Source organism: Rhagoletis zephyria, unplaced genomic scaffold (assembly GCF_001687245.7).
Source record: "Rhagoletis zephyria isolate East Lansing unplaced genomic scaffold, Rhagoletis_zephyria_1.1 Rzeph_scaffold_11247, whole genome shotgun sequence".
NCBI classification, from domain to species: domain Eukaryota; kingdom Metazoa; phylum Arthropoda; class Insecta; order Diptera; family Tephritidae; genus Rhagoletis; species Rhagoletis zephyria.
The window spans coordinates 1-19524 of record NW_016168324.1 but is presented as its reverse complement, the minus strand read 5'-3'; the positions used below and the strand labels follow the sequence as shown (position 1 = coordinate 19524).

The 19524-nt window shown below is 40.4% G+C and overlaps 3 protein-coding genes across 3 annotated transcripts; 2 read left to right on the top strand and 1 right to left on the bottom strand.

The window, feature by feature from the left end:
• Positions 1 to 179: 179 nt before the first annotated feature.
• On the top strand, positions 180 to 4049 carry LOC108376956 (uncharacterized). Its single transcript, XM_017633217.1, has one exon. The coding sequence runs from the start codon at positions 180 to 182 to the stop codon at positions 3708 to 3710; it is 3531 nt and encodes a 1176-aa protein (XP_017488706.1). The 3' UTR covers positions 3711 to 4049.
• Positions 4050 to 4444: 395 nt separating this feature from the next.
• On the bottom strand, positions 4445 to 8453 carry LeuRS-m (Leucyl-tRNA synthetase, mitochondrial). Its single transcript, XM_017633216.1, has 7 exons — positions 8090 to 8453; positions 7583 to 8035; positions 6364 to 7497; positions 6083 to 6287; positions 5767 to 6017; positions 5457 to 5690; positions 4445 to 5396 (listed from the first exon to the last, which is right to left on the bottom strand). The coding sequence occupies exons 1-7, from the start codon at positions 8177 to 8179 to the stop codon at positions 5148 to 5150; spliced, it is 2616 nt and encodes an 871-aa protein (XP_017488705.1). The 5' UTR covers positions 8180 to 8453; the 3' UTR covers positions 4445 to 5147.
• A 1027-nt stretch (positions 8454 to 9480) lies between these two features.
• LOC108376954 (dynein heavy chain, cytoplasmic-like) lies at positions 9481 to 17988 on the top strand. Its single transcript, XM_017633215.1, is given in 12 exon segments — positions 9481 to 9836; positions 10705 to 11279; positions 12002 to 12836; positions 12895 to 13094; positions 13154 to 13557; positions 13627 to 13645; positions 13647 to 13733; positions 14481 to 14636; positions 14693 to 15617; positions 15689 to 16253; positions 16337 to 17726; positions 17794 to 17988. Coding segments are annotated over 12 exon segments (5562 nt in total). The 5' UTR covers positions 9481 to 9592; the 3' UTR covers positions 17956 to 17988.
• The last annotated feature ends 1536 nt before the right edge of the window (positions 17989 to 19524 follow it).

Below are 19524 nucleotides of genomic sequence, written 5' to 3'. Positions count from 1 at the left end.
CACTGCCACATCCGCCACCACCACAATTGTACCAGCAACTGCTTCAGCAACGTCTAAACGGCATTGCGGGAAACAATTTAGTTAAAAACTTGCATTACAATGCTCCATTGCTGCCGCTGGCACGGCAACCGACGCCATGTCGTTTTGCGCTTAAACGCTCCAAAAGTTTTATGACCAATATGCCACGTCAACTGCATAGCATACAGCAAAATTTGTTGAAGACACAATTGGCGCGCGTTAAGCTCGGCGCGGTCGGTGGCGATGCGCGTTTAAAGAGTTTCGATTCGAACGCCAGCGCGCTTACCAACGCCACAGACTCGTCATCCTCTACTTTGGCTACCTCAACGACGACGACAACAACAACAACAACAGGTGGCACCAATAAAACAAACAATTCGAATGGCACCACTTTTGTGGGTAGTGAGTTGGACGAAGACGATCCCCTACAGCAGCTGACCGTCAAGAATAGACAGCTAGCTGCATCTTATGGCGCAATTTTCCAACATCTCGTTTTTCTCGATCTCTACGACAATCAAATCGAACGCATAGGCAACTTGGACGGCCTTCCCGCGCTCTCCGTGCTGTTGCTGGGCAAAAACCGTCTCACCGATATCAGCGGTCTTAGCTCTGTGAAGCAAACGCTACGCGTGCTCGATCTGCATGGCAATAAAATCACCAGCATCGCCGGTAAGCTGAATTGTCTGCAGGAGCTTAAGTCGCTCAATCTGGCTGGCAATTTGCTACGTCAAATAGGTCACAATGATTTTTGTGGACTGGGGCAATTGCGCGAATTAAATTTGAAGCGTAATAAAATCAAGCGCATCAATGGATTTCAATATCTCACAGCATTGGAACGTCTTTGGCTGTGTCACAACGAGCTGCATCGCGTCGACGACATGGCTTCGATTGCCAAGGCAACACAGTTGTTGGAGGTAACCATTGAGAATAATCCCGTTTCGCTGGCGGGCGATTGTGTCTCATTCTTGGTCAGCTACTTACCTCGCCTGCAATCGCTCAGTCAGATGCCCATCACCGAGCAGGTACGCAACGCTGCAATGTCTTGGCGAAGAAATAAAGAGATTTCAGATACGCATTATGCCCACCTTTCGCCCGACGCCTACCAGAGTATCAAGCGCGAGGAGGTTATCTCGAATGCGCGCACGAATTGGGAGTTGCTAAGGTCACAGCAAACGATACAGCAATACGGTGCAACGCATAAACAGACATCACAACAGCCACCACAACTTCTATCCACTTACACAACAGCGCCACGTATTGCGAAGCCCAGCGAACTGGCGCGTATAAATGAATCCAATGAGGCAGTGGGCGATGCATCGGCAGAGGGTGCGTTGCTTGTGGCTGGATTTGAATCAGGATTGCAAGAATTTATTAAATTGCCGCCTATAGAGCAGCAGCAACAAAAGCATCAACACAAACCGCGCAGTGAGTTACAGCAGACACAGACAGGGACACCGAAATCAGGACAGTCGGCATCAATTGCGCCTAATGCGGTTGGCAAAGAGAAGTCAACAACAACAACACTCATCAGACAGCAACCACATAATGTGAGCAACATGGCCAAGTGCGACGAAAGCAAGAGCAACAACAATGTTGACAATACAACAACAGGCAGCAACAACAACAGCGCACGTTGTTCCGGTTCTTCCGGGTCCAGTTTGGGGCCGAATGTTCACTCCTCGTCCAGCTGCTTCAGTTCGGACAACGAGGACTCCACCGACCCGCAACAACGCGTCACGCGCATACACAAATGCCAGAAGGTAGCTGGCCAACAGCAGCGACGTGATGCAGAAAAAGAAGTTGCGTGTGAAAATGCTGCTGTAAAGGGCAAAAGCAAAAAAGCCGCGGCACAGAAGACAAAAACAATCGACGATGAGGCCACGCCTGCCAACAAACTAAATGGCGGCGCTGAAGGAGACGAACCAATATCTAATATAACCGGCAGCAAAGTGACCACTGGGTCAGAATTGAAGGCGAATAGAGTTACCGCAATTCATACATCAATTGATGCCCAAACAACAAACTCCGACAATGTAAATTTTCCGACAGACAAACAGCCATCAAGTACAGCTGCAGAAGAAAGTGCTACAGCGAAGGCCGCCGCCGAGTCTCAGTCAGTCAGTCAGGTGGACAATAACTCCTCAATGCTAATGCCGCGCCGCACTGCCAGTGCCAGCAAAACAATGGCGATGCCACAACAGAAAGCAGCAACAACAGCCACAATTGCAAGCGCATCCACAGCACAAATTACTGGCCACGGCAGCTTACTAAGTCTGGGATTTAAAGAGCACACGAGCGCATCTGTGCAGCCGTCACAACCAACAAGCAGCAATGCAAACGGCACGGCAACGGGGCAAGCGGCGCCAGGCAGCGCAACAACGCGTACAACATGTCGCCGCCTAATGAGGTCACAGACAGTCGTGGGCGCCAGCAGTGGTGGCATAAATAACTGCTTACCAGCCGCAGCTAATAACGGAAATGAAGCGTACGCCAATAGACGCACAGCAAACACCAACAACAACAACATCAACAAAGTCACCACAAATGCCACGTCGGCAACGACAACAGCAACAACAACAACGCCATGTAACGGTCAAGTGCCAACTCAGCCGACAGTCACATGCATAGTGGCGCCGCCGCCACTTAGCACAGGCAACACTACAAATAACAGCCACCACTCCATGTTGGGTGGCCAACGCGCAACGGCGGCAAACAAGGCGGAACGTGAGGCGCGCGAACGTGAGCGGGAACGTGAACGAGAACGCGAGCAGGGCGGTGACTATCTCATTGAGATTTGTGGTCGCTACCTGAACGTGTATGGACAGGGCGCACTGCGCTACATCGACAAGCAATGGAATGCAGCGAAGGCGCAGGATGTGCATACGCTGAATTTTAGCTACATCAATTTTAACAATATAGCCGCTACAGTGTTGGCGCGCGTCAAGTCACGCTTTCCAAACGCCGAGAATTTCGTATTTCGCGAAACAAACATCGAGATTATTGGTCAGTTGAATGCATTAGCCGAACTGCAAGGCATCAGTACGCTTACCATCGATCCAGAGGGAAATGCAATTACCACAAAGGATTTGTGGCGCGAATATGCCATTTATCGTCTGTCGCACTGGGGGCTTAAGCTGATCAATGGCGTTGCGGTCACGGAGGCGGACATCGAGGCGTCGAATGCATTGTACGAAGGTCTCGCCGATTTGGTGTTGTGGGCGATGCCGGCGACGATGTTGCAGCCGCTGTTGGCTCGTTTGCGGCTAGATGAAACATGTACGGCCAGCAAAATGTCGCCTAAAGATTGGCTAATGAAGCCGGAAAACAAATCATTGCGCCTGGTGGTCGGCAAAGAGGCGTTGCAGTGGAAAAAGCCTACAACTACCAACAATAATAACAACAGCAACAATGGCAATAACAATAGCGCCAGCGGACATCACCAACAACAAATGCCATATGCCGTAAGCGATGCCAGCGTCAGCAGCGCCAACATCAATGCGCTTAGTGTGCGCGAACGCGGACGCCTACACTTTGCCACCATGATCGAAAACACTGTGAATGCAGTGGAGAAAATGCATATGCTGGAATCACTGTGGCCAAGTATGCTGCTGGATATTGTGCGAAATGCGTTGCTCGATTACTCGCATCTCGACGAATATTTACGCAATTTAATGGACGAAATTATGAAGTGACAATGGAAAAACAAGCGCCTAGCTTTTACAACTTGTGGAGAGTGGCGAATGAAGAAGCTGTTAAGTGGCTTGTTGGCCAAGGGCGGCAATTACGCGCGAGTACATACATACATACGTATGTATATAACTAGTCACGGCTGACAGATGTTAATGATGCCTCTACTACCTGGATGACAACGTATGTATTTGTTGTTCATTTGCCAGGGTAATCGTTGCCCACGATATGCAATAGTGCAATAGATTTAGTGAATACATACATACACTTTAGAGAAGCCAAAAAGAGACGGCGTACATATACACATATGCGGATGTACATATACTAAAGTTACATATATAATGTAGAACAATAAATATTTGTAGCCCAATTTTTAAAATTAAATAAACGAACATGAAACGTATACTAATCAGCAGTTATTTTTTTACTCAATCAAACTTCATCATCAATCATTGGTCCAGAATGAAATGGATAAAACAGTGCAGGTATAAAATTAAAAACTATGGAATTAAGTGAAATTAAATGAATTGAAATGCACACTAAAATAAATTGAATTAAAAAATATGTAAATACATGAACTATTGAGAATAACCAAAATTAAAATTAATTAAAAACAAAACGGAATTAAATCAAAAACAGAAATATGATTAAAATTAAAGTACAACCAATAATCTTAAAAATTTACTTTATACATTTAAATTAAGTACCTTATTGCCAAGGGTGCAGTTCATGAATACAAACCGCGATATTACCACAAAGAATTAAACAATTTTATTCATTTATTATAGTTCATAGAAATGCCTTATTTACGCAACTAAGTTTAAATTCTGCATTTAACCGTGTTTACGCATGCTGGACATATCCATCAATTACGAACTGACCCGATCCTATTTTTAACACGAGATGAACCAAAGCGGTCAAATGACCAATATTTGCATATCATTGGTCAATATTTGCATATCACTGAATATGAGTGTGGGTAGTTGAACGAAACGACTTTTTATTACTTTTATACATTACAATGAATAAAACACAAAAATGAAATCATAAAACATAAATGAAATAGTATAACTTGTAATACGTCATTTAATCGCTCTTTGTCTTTCTAGGTAATTCAAAATTTCGGTCTTCGTAATGTTGAAACATAATTCAATGCAGTAACAATTGCGCATTTATTTAAAACAACGCCAAATTTGTATTGCCTATGCAATATGCACAAAATATGGAAATCCACTTTACTTAAGTATGTATGTATAATGTATAGTAATGCATACATTCTGCCGCCGAAATTAGTGCAGATATGAAGATCATTGAGTTAACAGCAACCAATTAATAAATAATATTTCGATTTGCTAAACTTATAACCACTTACGCATGAAACTATAAACACCTACATACATATCTATATACTAAGCTTACTTACAACAAGTTAAAGATTAAAATTATTTGTTAAACACCTCTTCATCTGAATTAGTCGGCTGCGCAGACGTATGCTTAATTTTGTCCACATAAATATTTAGTATAGCCTCAATTCCCGGATAAAGTACGAAATTCGTTGTTCGTATCTTCTTATCCGTCAAATATGAAGTTACAGATGCGGTATTGAACGCAATGTCCATTGCATCGTTGTGTGTAATCCTATCTAAGTTATTTCGCGCTAACTTTATTGCACAATTTTCAAATCCATTAACCTATTGCAATGTAAAATGAGATTATTGAAATTAAAATACACCTTTAAAGTAGTTCCTCACCTTAATTGTTAAGTCCAATTTGTAGTCTGAGTCAATATCGGGCCAGCTTTGCTCCAGCACATCGCGCTCCCACTGCAGTTCTGGCGTCGTTGCACTCAATCGGTTCGGCACAGCTACAAATTTTGACCATAACTCTGAGGCAAAATGTGGCGCCATCGGTGCGAGCATAATGATTTGACTAGCTAATGCGCGTTCATATTGTGGACTATAGCGTATAATATGTTTCGGAGCACGCTAGTTAAACATATGGAAAGAAATGTATACAAATTTGAAATTCTATATCCAACAAATATACATAGATGACATTTACCCGTAGAGAGTTCGTTAGACCCTGCATTTTAGAGATAGCTACACTTAGTTGATGCGTATGGCGGTAGTTAAATGTGGCACCCTTTACATAGAAATTGCGTGCATCGAACATTTTAGCATCTTCTGCCTTGAATGATTCGCTTTCAATATCAATTTGTTCGCTCTCGCTATCATCAGGCGTAGTACGTGATGCATGGAAGTCGTTTACAGTTAACCAAAGACGCTTTTGCCAGTTAAGTATTCCAGGGAACGCTAAGGGAGAAGTGATAAAAGAGACTAATAGAGTTGCCACAACTTTATAGGCCGCATACACATACTCGCGCTTGACCAATTTCTATGTGAAGTCGGCGCCACATCAGCCAGTGATATAAGACGTGTGGTATCAGTGCCATATTCTTTAAACATATCCGTTGGGTCAACGCCATTCAATTTAGATTTTGACATTTTCTCCCAAGTCATTACAACCGGTTCTTTGGTGTCCCTCAAACGCGCTTGGTTCTTCTTGGCATTCACAATTTCAACCTTTTAAATTACATAGTACATACAGATATATAAAATTTATTTTTTTTTATTTTAAACTGAATGCACAAATACCAACCTCCTCTTCTTTCACGTAACGTCCGGAACCCTTTATTCGAAATGATCGCCCCATAACCATGCCCTGCACAAGCAACCTTGAAAACGGTTCTGGTGTCGGTGATAGTCCACATGTGTGCAAAAAATGATTTACAAAACGCGCATAATATAAATGCAGTACAGCATGCTCTTTGCCTCCAATGTACAAATCAACGGGCATACATTTTTTGACAAGTTCCTTATTTACCATATCTTTGCTGAAGCTTGGATCCAAAAAACGCAAATAGTACCACGAACTATCCACAAATGTGTCCATTGTGTCAGTTTCCCGTTGCGCATTTGTGCTACCACATGTGGGACAAGTGCAACGCAAAGTCTCCTCACGTTGTTCCTCTAAACATTTTTTCTCTGGAAGCACCACAGGCAGCTGGTCCTCAGGTACAGGCACAGCTCCACACTTTTTGCAGTGTATAATAGGTATGGGCGTTCCCCAGTAACGCTGCCGAGATATCAACCAATCTTGCAGCTTTGATGAAACACGATAGCCTCCGATCTGAAGACGTGTTGCCGCTTCCACGACTTCTTCTCGCGTACGTTTTACATCCAAAGTGCTGGGGGTATTTGTGTGCGCAAAAAATGCCAAGCCGAATGTTTCTTGCAGTTCTTTATCTTGCTCACGAAAGCTTGGCGCCGCCAGATAGACATCACAATGATCGGCATAATTAGCTTTATCACTAAAAATTACTGGTATAACTGTGCCAGCGAAAGGATTTTCGACTGTTAAGCGCGATGCATTGGGTAACTTTGACAGATAATGATTTGGTTTGATGACTAGAAATGAATTTGGATCTTTTAGATGTTCCGGATGATTGGTCCAAATACGTAGCGAGTTTGAGGCTGACGTTAGCAGTTGAAATACATATCCGTCACATTCGCCAATCCAATGACGCTGCAAATTAATAATATCACGCCAATCTTGAAGTATTGGATCGTCCAATCCTTCTAATAGTGCTTTAGCATAGGCAGTAGTGCGTATGAACCACTGATTGAGCAATTTTTTCTGGACCTTAGCGCCTGAACGCCATGAACAACCATTTGCGTCCACCTGTTCATCAGCTAGTACAGTGTTATCGACTGGATCCCAATTAACCAAAGCCTGCAGGAAATGTTTTAAGACATTAGAATCGGCAAGTAAATCATACACTTTTATGCGAACGCTTGCTGAAGTTAGAGTACTTAACCTCATTTTGATATGCTAATCCCTTGTTATAAAGCATCAAGAACAGTTTTTGCGTCCATTTATAATGTTCCGGCGTGCAAGTGGACATTTCATGTTTCCAGTCAAAAGAACAACTTAGCGCTTGCAATTGCTGCTTCATTTGACCAATATTAGCCTCCGTCCATTTGGCTGGTTCCACACCACGCTGTATGGCAGCATTTTCAGCTGGTAAACCAAAAGCATCCCAGCCAATGGGCTGGAAAACATTTTTACCACACATTCGATGAAAGCGTGCCACAGTGTCGCTAATGGAATAAACTCTTACGTGACCCATATGCAAGGCACCTGATGGGTATGGAAACATTGAAAGCACATAAAATTGTTCACCGCGTTCTGGATCGAACTGTCCTTGTGATACTTGTGAGCGCCAATGAGACTCGATTTCATGTTTTATATCATTTGTAAGCTCCGAAACCTACCAATGCAAGAATCGTTATCATACGCCCGTGTATAGCAAGTTAAATAATACCTGGATACTGGTCGCACTCTGTGTTATAAAACGGCGGTCACAGATGCGCTTGAATTGCTGTAGCACACTAGAACGGAGAAGTAGCTGCATTTTCTTATAATTAATATACGGTTTCTTATTAATATTGGAAGAATTTGCAATAAAATATTTTTTTCCCCCACAAAATTAAAATATTTGCACCTGCTATAACAGCTGATAGAAATTGTAATAGAGGAGACATGAACACTGAAAGAAATCAGCTTCAGTTCATTCTTGACAATCTGTTCTGTCTGTTCTGTCTAGGGCAGCCGTGCCCAGTGCAGGGCGCTTGCCTATAGAATTCTGCAAACGCAGGACACTTGCGTATAGAGTTCTGTTGGCGTTGGACATGCCTGATCTAGAGCATTGTACCAAGAATGATAGAATAGAATGTTCGATTGTTCGCAAAAAAAATTAACAAATCCCTCTAGTTTTTTTTAATGGCAATTGTTAAATGAAAAAAAATACCGGTGACAAATATATTTTTTTTAATCAACGGGAATTTTTTAGCTACACATTGTTGGTTATACTAAAATTCCAAAATTGTTCTAAATATTCAGAGTAAAAAGTTCAAAATTCAGACGAAAATATTTTTGAATTTTTCTAAATGTTGTAAATAGCTTGAAGCCTTGACTTGTATGTGTTTGGTTAAAGCACAAACAATATTCTTATATAAAAAATAGCAAACAAAATTTTAATTGAAAAACATTGTGAATAATAAAAAAAATCCATAGACTTTTGGAGTCACTGTAATTGTTAATAATAACTCCAGTTGAAGTTTCTTTAAATGATGAAGTTTCGTTTTTGCCTTTCACTTTCGTTTTGGTTGAAGAAAACCGAGACGATGGCATTAATATGATATCAAATATTTCATCATTAGTTAAATAAAAAGTTCCCTAATAAACAATTCTAATTATTTTAGGTATTTTTTTCGTCAGTGGCAACCCAGGTGGTAAGTAATCAAAAAATTTCGTAAACCAACCAAAATGTGCGCCAAACGGTTGTTCAAGCGTTAACATGATCGAACAACGATAGCCAACACATCAAGTTGTCACACATGTTGGATCGTGCAAGACCCGCTAGTCGTATCGTGTACCTTTGAAGAGGGTAACAAAAGCAACTCTGTAGGATGACTCACAGCAGTGCTGCTTGCCTTTTCTGTACGGCGAATTGGGCAAAACCACAAGCGGCCTTTGCCATATTCGGGCAGTATTTAAAAATAATTTCCTCTCGATTTTTATAAGTGATGATTAAACACCGTATTAAACATATAACTTAATTCATTATTTCATTGTTTTAATTTATTATGTTTATTTACACTTTTTCCCCCTATTTGACCTTTGATTCATATGAAGCGTTGGCAACACCTTTTTTCACTAGTGATTTTTCTTCGCTTGCAATTTGTGGACGTAATCAAATCAGCTATCGCAAATTAATTGAAAATAAAAAAATAACTTATTTAGTGTGAATTCCAGCGAATATATCATGGGAGATTCGCTGGAGAACGCCGATACCTCTGTGGAGGCGGTGGCAAATGTGACTATTGTCGATTATGGCGCATTTGCTAATTATATACGTAAAGCAGTGACCATCTTGCTGCCTGAAGAAGATGTAGTTCCTCCAGCATTAAATGTTGCACTGGAGGACCAAGATAACCAGGAACGCATAAAGAAGTTTCTTTCGGATCCACAGGTGCAAGCATTGTACATCCAGCGGAATTGCTTAAAAGGTAATTGCAGGCGCAGATATATTAGTCTAACGGCAGTCGCTTTCTACAGTTCATTGGCTAGTGGATACCAACGCCCCAATTTTACAAAATGGCGACCACGGTCTATGGTATCGCCTTACCATTTGTTTCATATATATATTCAATAATTTTATTGTAAATTCATACAAAGGAGGTTAGTCATGGAGTCATAAGACGTGGAATGTTTAACTATCAAACTTGATTCCAGTCGGGTAAAAACTTTGCAAAATCCAATTGGATAAAAATCAATAAACATGTTCCAATTGGATACTGTGTAGTTCGAAGTTTGAGTATGGTGATGTCATTTTGAGCTGAGTCATCGGTGCAAATCTAGTACAGAGTGATCGATAATTCTATTACAACTGGCATTTGCTCTTTTTTTTTGGGTAGCCGGCATTAATGTAAACAAACAACAGCTGGTAATTGTTTACATGGAGTAAATTGGCTGTCATCTTGCAACAGTTGTTTCTTGTTTGTGTGAGGGTCTACAATGGCGGAAGGAAAGGAATTTGTTTGGCCTTGCTGAGTAGCATTGATTTGAAGGTTATTTTTTCGCGATGGGCTTAGTGGGAGCAATACATACATATCGCATAAGTTTTCAAAAGGGGCACAACTCAAAAAAATTTAGGCCGATATTTTGCGTAAATCACTTAATTCTAATGCTTTTCTCTTCATGATTATATACCTGTTATAGAGAATTTTAGTTATTTGTACAATGACGCCCAAACACGCCTCCTCCTCCTCCGCCCCCCACTTTCAGCCGGAAGTTTTTCATATCTTTTATATTTGAAAATAAAATTGCTTTTATATTATAGTATTATGCGACTAAATAAAGTTTATTTCATTTCAGAAGATGAGAATGAACAACCCGCCGAAGGGGAAGAGGAGAAAGAGTTTGTGAACTATCAAATTAGTAATGATGTACACTTTACCAACAGCCGTATGGCTTCATTAGCGTGCATCAAGCGTGGTGCCGTAATTGAAGCAGACAAATCTATACATTCCCAGTTGCGCCTGATTAATTTCTCCGATGGTTCACCGTATGAGACGTTGCATGCATTCATTTCAAAGTCCTTGGCGCCTTACTTCAAGTCTTACGTAAAGGAATCGGGACGTGCAGATCGTGATGGTGATAAAATGGCGCCTTCTGTTGAAAAGAAGTTGGCCGAGTTGGAGATGGGCCTTTTGCATCTACAGCAAAACATAGACATACCAGAAATAACGCTGACGGCACATACTTCTGTAAATGCGGTCATACGTAAATGCGCTGATGAAAACCGCAAGGCAAAAGTGGCTGACTTTGGTGACAAAGTAGAGGATTCGTCATTTCTTAATCAACTACAAAATGGTGTAAATCGTTGGATTAAAGAAATCAAAAAGGTTACCAAGTTAGACCGTGATCCATCATCGGGCACAGCTCTACAGGTATAAAAATTATTTCCTTACAAATACAAACAAATCTAAACAAAACCTAGTGTAGGTTGTAGCTATGGTCGAGTACAACTAAAAATATATTCCGTATAGTTCCTGAACCATCCATTTTTATTGTATTTAAAAATAACCGTTAAGTTCGTACTTGATGCACTTATCTATTAACAGCTCGACTATTTTTCACCCAATATTAAAAACCAAGCAAAAATATTCAGCACGGTGCTTAAGGTGGCAAAATGTGTGTATCAAATTTGGTCGAGATCGGTCAAATAGTTTTTGAGATATGCATATATGATATAAGTGGGCAGCGCCCCGCCCTTTTCCTAAAATTTTATAAAAAACGAATTTTGTGTTAATGAAGCATGGTATATATCAAATTTGCTCAAAAAATGTGAACGTCCGGCACATACACACAAATAAATTTTAGGCCGTATTTTTGCTTAAATTGCTTAACTTCGACAATTTTTATGCAATTTCATTAAGTGAGGTATCCATTTTTTCGAAAATAGATGTTGCATCAAGTACGAACATAACGGTTGTTTTAAAAAAAAAAATAAAAATGGAGGGTTCAGGAACTATACGGAACCTACTTTTATGTTGTACTCGACCATAGCTACAACCTACACTAGGTTTTGTTTCAAGTGTATTTCATGACTTTTTTTGTAGCACCGTATATTTAATGGGATTTTCTTTTCTTTTTTTTAATTTTCAAATAGGAAATATCATTTTGGTTGAACTTGGAGCGCGCTCTGTATCGCATCCAGGAAAAGCGCGAATCACCAGAAGTTGCCCTCACACTAGACATATTAAAACATGGCAAACGTTTCCATGCCACCGTGTCGTTTGATACTGATACCGGCCTAAAACAGGCCTTGGCTATGGTTGCCGATTATAATCCCCTAATGAAGGACTTCCCCATTAATGACTTGCTATCTGCTACCGAGCTGGAGAAAATTCGCCCAGCAGTGCAGCAGATTTTCTCACATTTGCGCAAAGTACGTAACACTAAGTACCCAATACAACGTTGTCTCAAACTCATCGAAGCTATTTCACGCGATTTGTCTCAACAACTACTAAAAGTGCTGGGTACACGTCGGCTAATGCATATTCCTTTCGATGAATTTGAACGTGTCATGAATCAGTGCTTTGAAATATTCAGTTGCTGGGACGACGAGTACGATAAATTACAAGGCTTATTGCGCGACATTGTAAAGAAGAAGCGAGACGAGCATTTGAAGATGGTCTGGCGCGTATCACCTGCGCATAAGAAGCTTCAGACACGCATGGAGCATATGCGCAAGTTCCGTCGCCAACATGAACAATTGCGTACTGTAATTTTGCGTGTGTTGCGCCCTACCAAGCAAGCACAAAATAATGATACCAATGCTGTCGAAACGAAGCAACCATATAGCCTGGAAGCGGCTGATGCTAATGCTATTGAAGAGGTGAACTTGGCATATGAAAATGTCAAAGAGGTAGATTGCTTGGATATAACCAAGGAAGGATCAGAAGCTTGGGAAGCAGCTGTGAAACGTTATGAAGAAAAAATTGGTAAGTAGATTGGGGAATATTTATTGATTTAAATTGTTTTAAAATTGTGGCTTTGTAGATCGCGTCGAAGCACGCATCACAGCACATTTGCGTGATCAACTCGGCACTGCTAAGAATGCAAACGAAATGTTTCGTATTTTCTCGCGCTTCAATGCGCTGTTTGTGCGTCCGCACATACGTGGTGCAATACGAGAATATCAGACACAACTTATACAACGTGTAAAGGATGATATTGATGCATTGCACGAGAAGTTCAAGGTTTGTTTGAAAATCACCGCACGGGTAAACAATTTTGAACACATTTTAATTACATTTAGGTACAATATCCACAAAGCAAAAGCTATCGTCTTTCCACTGTGCGCGATTTACCACCAGTAGCTGGATCCATCATTTGGGCACGTCAGATCGATAACCAATTGACAATGTATTTGAAACGCGTAGAAGATGTGTTGGGCAAGGGCTGGGAAACGCATTTGGAGGGTCAAAAACTAAAAGCAGATGGCGATAGCTTCCGCGCCAAGCTCTCAATTTCTGAAGTATTCCAGGAATGGGCACGCAAAGTGCAGGAACGTAATTTCGGCAATTCTGGTCGCATTTTCACAATTGAATCAGCACGTTCGCGTACCGGACGTAGCAACGTTTTAAAATTGCGCGTTAACTTTTTGCCAGAAATCATTACGCTCTCAAAGGAAGTGCGCAACATTAAGAATTTGGGATTCAGGTTTGTATCTCAAAAATATCTCGAACTATTTGAATAGATTTTATGTTTACCCATTTACTGTGTTTTTAGAGTTCCACTTACTATCGTTAAACAAGGCACATCAAGCCAATCAGATTTATCCATATGCAATTTCATTGATTGAGAGCGTTCGCACCTATGAGCGCACCTTGGAAAAGGTATTATTATGTGTTTAATTGAATTTCGCACTGATTTAAACACTCATACATATACGCCCACTACACATACTCACATTATTTAATATTTTTTCTAAACTTTTAATACTTACACTTTTCATAAGTACATGCTATGCACCGCGTGCAGCTTGTAAATTTTAACTTATTAAAAAAAAATAAAATTTGTATTTATTTACTTAATGGTAGCGATATTTTGCGCTAATTTCCACGTATCGATTTATGCTGGTTTAGTTGTAACGAAAACATGCTTTATCTTGGCTTGGTTTTAGTTTTAGCTCAAAGCCCGAAAACATTACACACATTCGATTCACTTCCACATTAAATAAAAAATCTGCTTAATTTTCAATATCACTTTGTAACAATCAAACGCTGTACAAGTTTTTTTTTAAATTAAACTTTGCATTAAACTCGCAATGAATTTACTCTCTCAACAAACAATGTCGAATACCTCCCTCTCTTACATGCAGCTAAATAATAGGAGTTTAGCACAAAATTCAGTATTCAAGGTAGTGTTATTGTTAATAAATGTCTCTCAAATAGAACTATAGTATGTATACAATCATTTGCACTTAGAACATTTAATAATTGTAATCACATTCTAAAATAAAATCAAAAAAGTATTCACATTCTATAGTTAATGCAAGCGCATGCTTTGTACATAAAAAAGCAAACTTCACGCACAACTTTTCCAAGCATCCGCATATTTAGTTACTTTTTCTTACTTGCTAGATTGAAGATCGCGCCAGCATTGTTCCACTAGTTGCTGGCTTGCGCAAGGAAGTGCTAAATTTAATTTCCGAAGGCATTGGACTGGTCTGGGAGTCGTACAAACTCGATCCGTATGTTCTACGCCTGTCAGAATGTGTTACACAGTTCCAAGAAAAGGTTAGCTAGTGTATTTTCTGATAAAAACTTTAAATCAACCAATATATTTTCCCCAGGTCGAGGACCTGCTCGTCGTCGAGGAGCAATTGGACGTTGATGTGCGCTCGCTAGAGACTTGTCCTTACAGCGCTGCTACTTTCACCGAAATCTTATCGAAAATTCAACATGCCGTTGACGCTTTATCACTCAAACAATATTCCAATTTAAATGTTTGGGTTACACGTCTGGATGAGGAAGTTGAAAAGAAGTTAGCTATGCGTCTTCAGGCTGGTATACAAGCTTGGACTGAAGCTTTAACTGGTAGCAAGAAGGAGCGCGATCTCTCCATGGACACTGATGCCCCAGCACAGCCAACACACAAGCTTGGTGGTGAGCCACAAATTCAGAATGCTATTCATGAGATACGCATTACCAATCAGCAGATGTACTTGTATCCCTCAATCGAGGAGGCACGTTTCCAAATTATGCAGCAGTTGTTTGCATGGCAAGCAATTGTTACTTCGCAGGTGCGCCTGCAGAGCACACGCTACCAAGTCGGTTTGGACAAACTTGCTCCCCCTACTTATCGCAATTTGTTGACTAAATTGCCAGAAACTATGATTTTGGAAAATGCTTATGGCGCAATTGAAAATAAAATTAGTGAAGTGCGTAATTATGTGGAGGAATGGTTGCGTTATCAGAGCCTATGGGATTTGCAAGCCGATACTTTGTATGGCCGTTTAGGTGAAGATGTTAATTTGTGGATTAAGTGTTTAAATGATATTAAGAAATCACGCACTACCTTCGACACATCTGATACACGTCGTGCATATGGCCCGATTGTAATTGACTACGCTAAAGTGCAGGCTAAGGTAACCTTGAAATACGATTCTTGGCATAAGGAGGCATTGGGTAAATTTGGCACACTGCTCGGCAGTGAAATGACTACATTCCATTCGAAGGTATCGAAGTCGCGCACTGATTTGGAGATGCAAAGCATTGGTAAGTTTGGCAAAAGTTAGCTATCTGTAAAGCCTTTCACATTCACTTTGTTTTGCTTTCTGTTAAAACAGAGGCCGCCAGCACTTCTGATGCCGTAAGCTTTATCACTTACGTGCAAACGCTCAAAAAAGACATGATCGCTTGGGACAAACAAGTTGAAGTATTCCGTGAAGCACAGCGTATACTCGAGCGCCAACGTTTCCAATTCCCTAACAACTGGTTGCACGTTGACAACATCGAAGGTGAATGGTCCGCCTTCAATGAGATCATCAAACGCAAAGATACAGCCATTCAAACACAAGTGGCCAGCTTACAAGCTAAAATTGTAGCCGAGGATAAGGCTGTTGAGACGCGTACTATTGATTTCTTGAACGATTGGGAGAAGAACAAGCCAACTGGCGGCAAAATACGACCAGATGATGCATTACAACAATTGCAATTGTTTGAGACAAAATATTCACGTTTGAAGGAAGAGCGCGATAATGTGGCCAAGGCCAAGGAGGCACTGGAATTGCAGGAATCCGCTATACCTAACAATAGTTCGGAGCGTATGAATGTAGCTTTGGAAGAGTTGCAGGACCTGCGTGGTGTCTGGAGCGAGCTCTCCAAGGTTTGGACACAGATTGATGAGACTAGGTGGGTATTTATAGTCTTTCTAATGTGTATAAAAATACATACATATAAGTACATATTTACTGGCCAAATATATCTAACTTTAGGGAGAAACCTTGGCTTTCGGTACAACCCCGAAAATTGCGTCAACAACTCGAGGCTATGATGACACAGCTGAAAGAATTGCCGGCACGTTTGCGCATGTACGAATCATACGAATATGTGAAGAAACTAATTCAAAGCTATATTAAAGTGAACATGATGATCGTTGAATTGAAGTCAGATGCACTCAAGGAGCGTCACTGGAAGCAACTTACCAAACAGCTACGTGTTAATTGGGTCATATCCGATTTGACACTTGGACAAGTTTGGGATGTTAATTTGCAGAAGAACGAGAACGTAGTAAAGGACATTATACTCGTTGCTCAGGGTGAAATGGCACTGGAAGAATTTTTGAAGCAGGTGCGCGAATCTTGGCAGAGCTATGAACTCGATTTGATTAATTATCAGAACAAATGTCGCATCATACGTGGTTGGGATGACCTCTTCAATAAAGTTAAGGAGCATATCAATTCCGTTGCTGCTATGAAACTCTCACCGTATTATAAAGTTTTCGAGGAGGAAGCACTAACTTGGGAAGAGAAATTGAATCGTATAAATGCACTTTTTGACGTTTGGATTGATGTACAACGCCGCTGGGTCTACTTGGAAGGTATTTTCTCTGGAAGCGCTGATATCAAAACACTTTTGCCGGTGGAAACATCACGTTTCCAAAGCATCAGCTCCGAGTTTTTGGGTTTAATGAAAAAAGTAACCAAGTCACCGAAAGTAATGGATGTATTAAATATACCAGCTGTGCAGCGTTCACTAGAACGTCTTGCTGACCTTTTGGGTAAAATCCAGAAGGCTTTGGGCGAATATTTGGAACGGGAACGTACCTCCTTCCCACGTTTCTACTTCGTAGGCGATGAGGATCTTTTGGAGATTATTGGCAATAGCAAGAATATTGCACGTTTGCAAAAGCATTTCAAGAAAATGTTTGCTGGTGTTGCTGCTATTCTCTTGAACGAGGATAATACTGTCATTTTGGGTATCTCTTCACGCGAAGGTGAAGAAGTAAAATTCATGAATCCAGTTTCGACCGTCGAACACCCAAAAATCAATGAATGGCTCTCCCTGGTTGAGAAACAAATGCGTTTTACTCTGGCATCACTTTTGGCACAAGCCGTACAAGATATTAAACAATTCCGTGACGGCAAAATTGATCAACAAAAATATATGGAGTGGTGTGACAAGTATCAGGCTCAAATTGTTGTACTTGCAGCGCAAATTCTCTGGTCCGAGGATGTGGAATCGGCTTTGCAACAAGCATCTGAGAGTAATAATTCAAAGCCAATGCAGCGCGTGTTGGGTACCGTGGAGTCAACATTGAATGTGCTCGCTGACTCAGTGTTGCAGGAACAACCGCCACTGCGCAGACGTAAATTGGAGCATTTGGTACATATTGAAAAGCTTATACACAGCCTATTTAAACTAATTAGTTACTTTTTTTAATTTTTTTCAGATCAATGAATTTGTTCATAAGCGTACAGTAACACGACGCTTGACTGCCAATGGAGTTACCAGTCCCAAATCTTTCCAATGGCTTTGTGAGATGCGTTTCTACTTCGACCCACGTCAAACTGAGGTAAATATTTCCACTAATAGTACACCGTCAACCCTCTAGAAACAATGAAAAGTATTTATAGAGTTCTGCATTTATCACAAAATAATATAATCAAAATTAGTATAAAAAATAAAATTACCAGCACAATTCTGAATACTCCCAGGGAGTTTTTTCTCCGGGAATTTGTTTCTCCCGAGAAAGAAATCCTCCAATAATTAACTCCCAGGAAGTAGCATTTTCCCCGAAAATTTGGAAGGAGAAAATTCAAACTTCGCAAGACCTGTTTGATACTTTTTTGACAGCTCAACTCCGCCATTTAATATAAAAAATCCGCAGGGAATTTTTATTCGTGATAGGAGGAAAGGAAAAAGAGAGTAAACTCCCAAGGAGTTCCTGTTCAGCATCTGCCTGAATATAAGAATGGTTATTTCTAAATCATATAAAGACGTTTCCTCACTACGAGTATGACATCGAAGCTGTTATCTACGTATTTGTCAATATTACTGATGATTTTATCGAAATCATCGATTTATACGTATATAATTGTCGGTATCGATATAAAAATCTTTTCGGTTATCGAAAAATGTACTTGTGTCGATATATTTTCCACAGGTTTATTATCGAAATATCGATCAACAGTTTTGTCGATATTGTTTTGGTTATCGATATAGTTTCGTTATCGCATTCGCTCCAATCAGAATATGTACATACATACATATCGTCGTTTAAAGTACAAAACAGCATATCGTCATTCTGCAAAACCGCGTAACTGACATTTGCTGCCAAAAATTGGATTTGCTCATACAAGCTCTTGGCTCAATCCTTATCCATTCGTCCTGAAATGTACCAGCCAGTAATGCGATTGCTTTATAATAAAGAGAACCATTTTGAAATATGAGTGTTTTACTCTCTAGAAAATAATTTATGCAACCTCACATACGCGGTATTGAATTATCTTGATACGCGGTTTTGCATTTTGTTGATACGCGGTTTTGTACTTTAAACGACGATATGTCCGCCTAAAACCGAAAATCGCGGATTGACGTTGGACTGACACGCACCCATAGACAACATGTTGCAGTAAAATTTAGAGACAGTCTGGCAAAGCGCTAGTTCCGAACTACATATTTCAGAACTATCTCTGCTCTATCAGAGATTTCAATGAATGTTTCTAAGAGTTTTACGCGAAACTCTGGTATACGTGTGACCTTTTATTCCGTTTCTTATTAACACACCCGAAGAAACACTTAGCTAAGAGAATGATTAGAAAGCGATTCGAATTCTATGTGCATGTGTAGTTCTCTACAAAAAGGGGACTTAGTTCTCGATATCGAGAAAAGATTTAGATATCTTATCGTATTTTAACGTTGAATTCTAATTGGTTTCTAATGTCTAGTGTTTTTCTAAACATTCTCTAATCTAATTCTAACATAGTTCTCTAACCTCATTTTTGATTCGAGAACTACATTAGAATTCGAATGTAAAATGAAAACGATTCTCTAACGTTAGAGACTGTGTTTGCTGGGACTTAAGCGCCATCAGTGTGCGTAAGAGTTGGTTTTAAGAGAATTTATTTTAATTAAATTTAGATTTTCCTGACCATAAAAAAAAAAAAACAAAAACAACTTA

Bases quoted from the DNA above. Each gene is read 5' to 3' on its own strand.
- LOC108376956 (XM_017633217.1), top strand. From the start codon at position 180: ATGCCACGTCAACTGCATAGCATACAGCAAAATTTGTTGAAGACACAA.
- LeuRS-m (XM_017633216.1), bottom strand. From the start codon at position 8,179: ATGCAGCTACTTCTCCGTTCTAGTGTGCTACAGCAATTCAAGCGCATC. The intron at 7,498-7,582 runs GTTAAGTACTCT...CATTTCCTGCAG, and splicing joins GATTAGCATATCAAAATGAG to GCTTTGGTTAATTGGGATCC. The intron at 5,691-5,766 runs GTAAATGTCATC...ATGTTTAACTAG, and splicing joins GTCTAACGAACTCTCTACGG to CGTGCTCCGAAACATATTAT.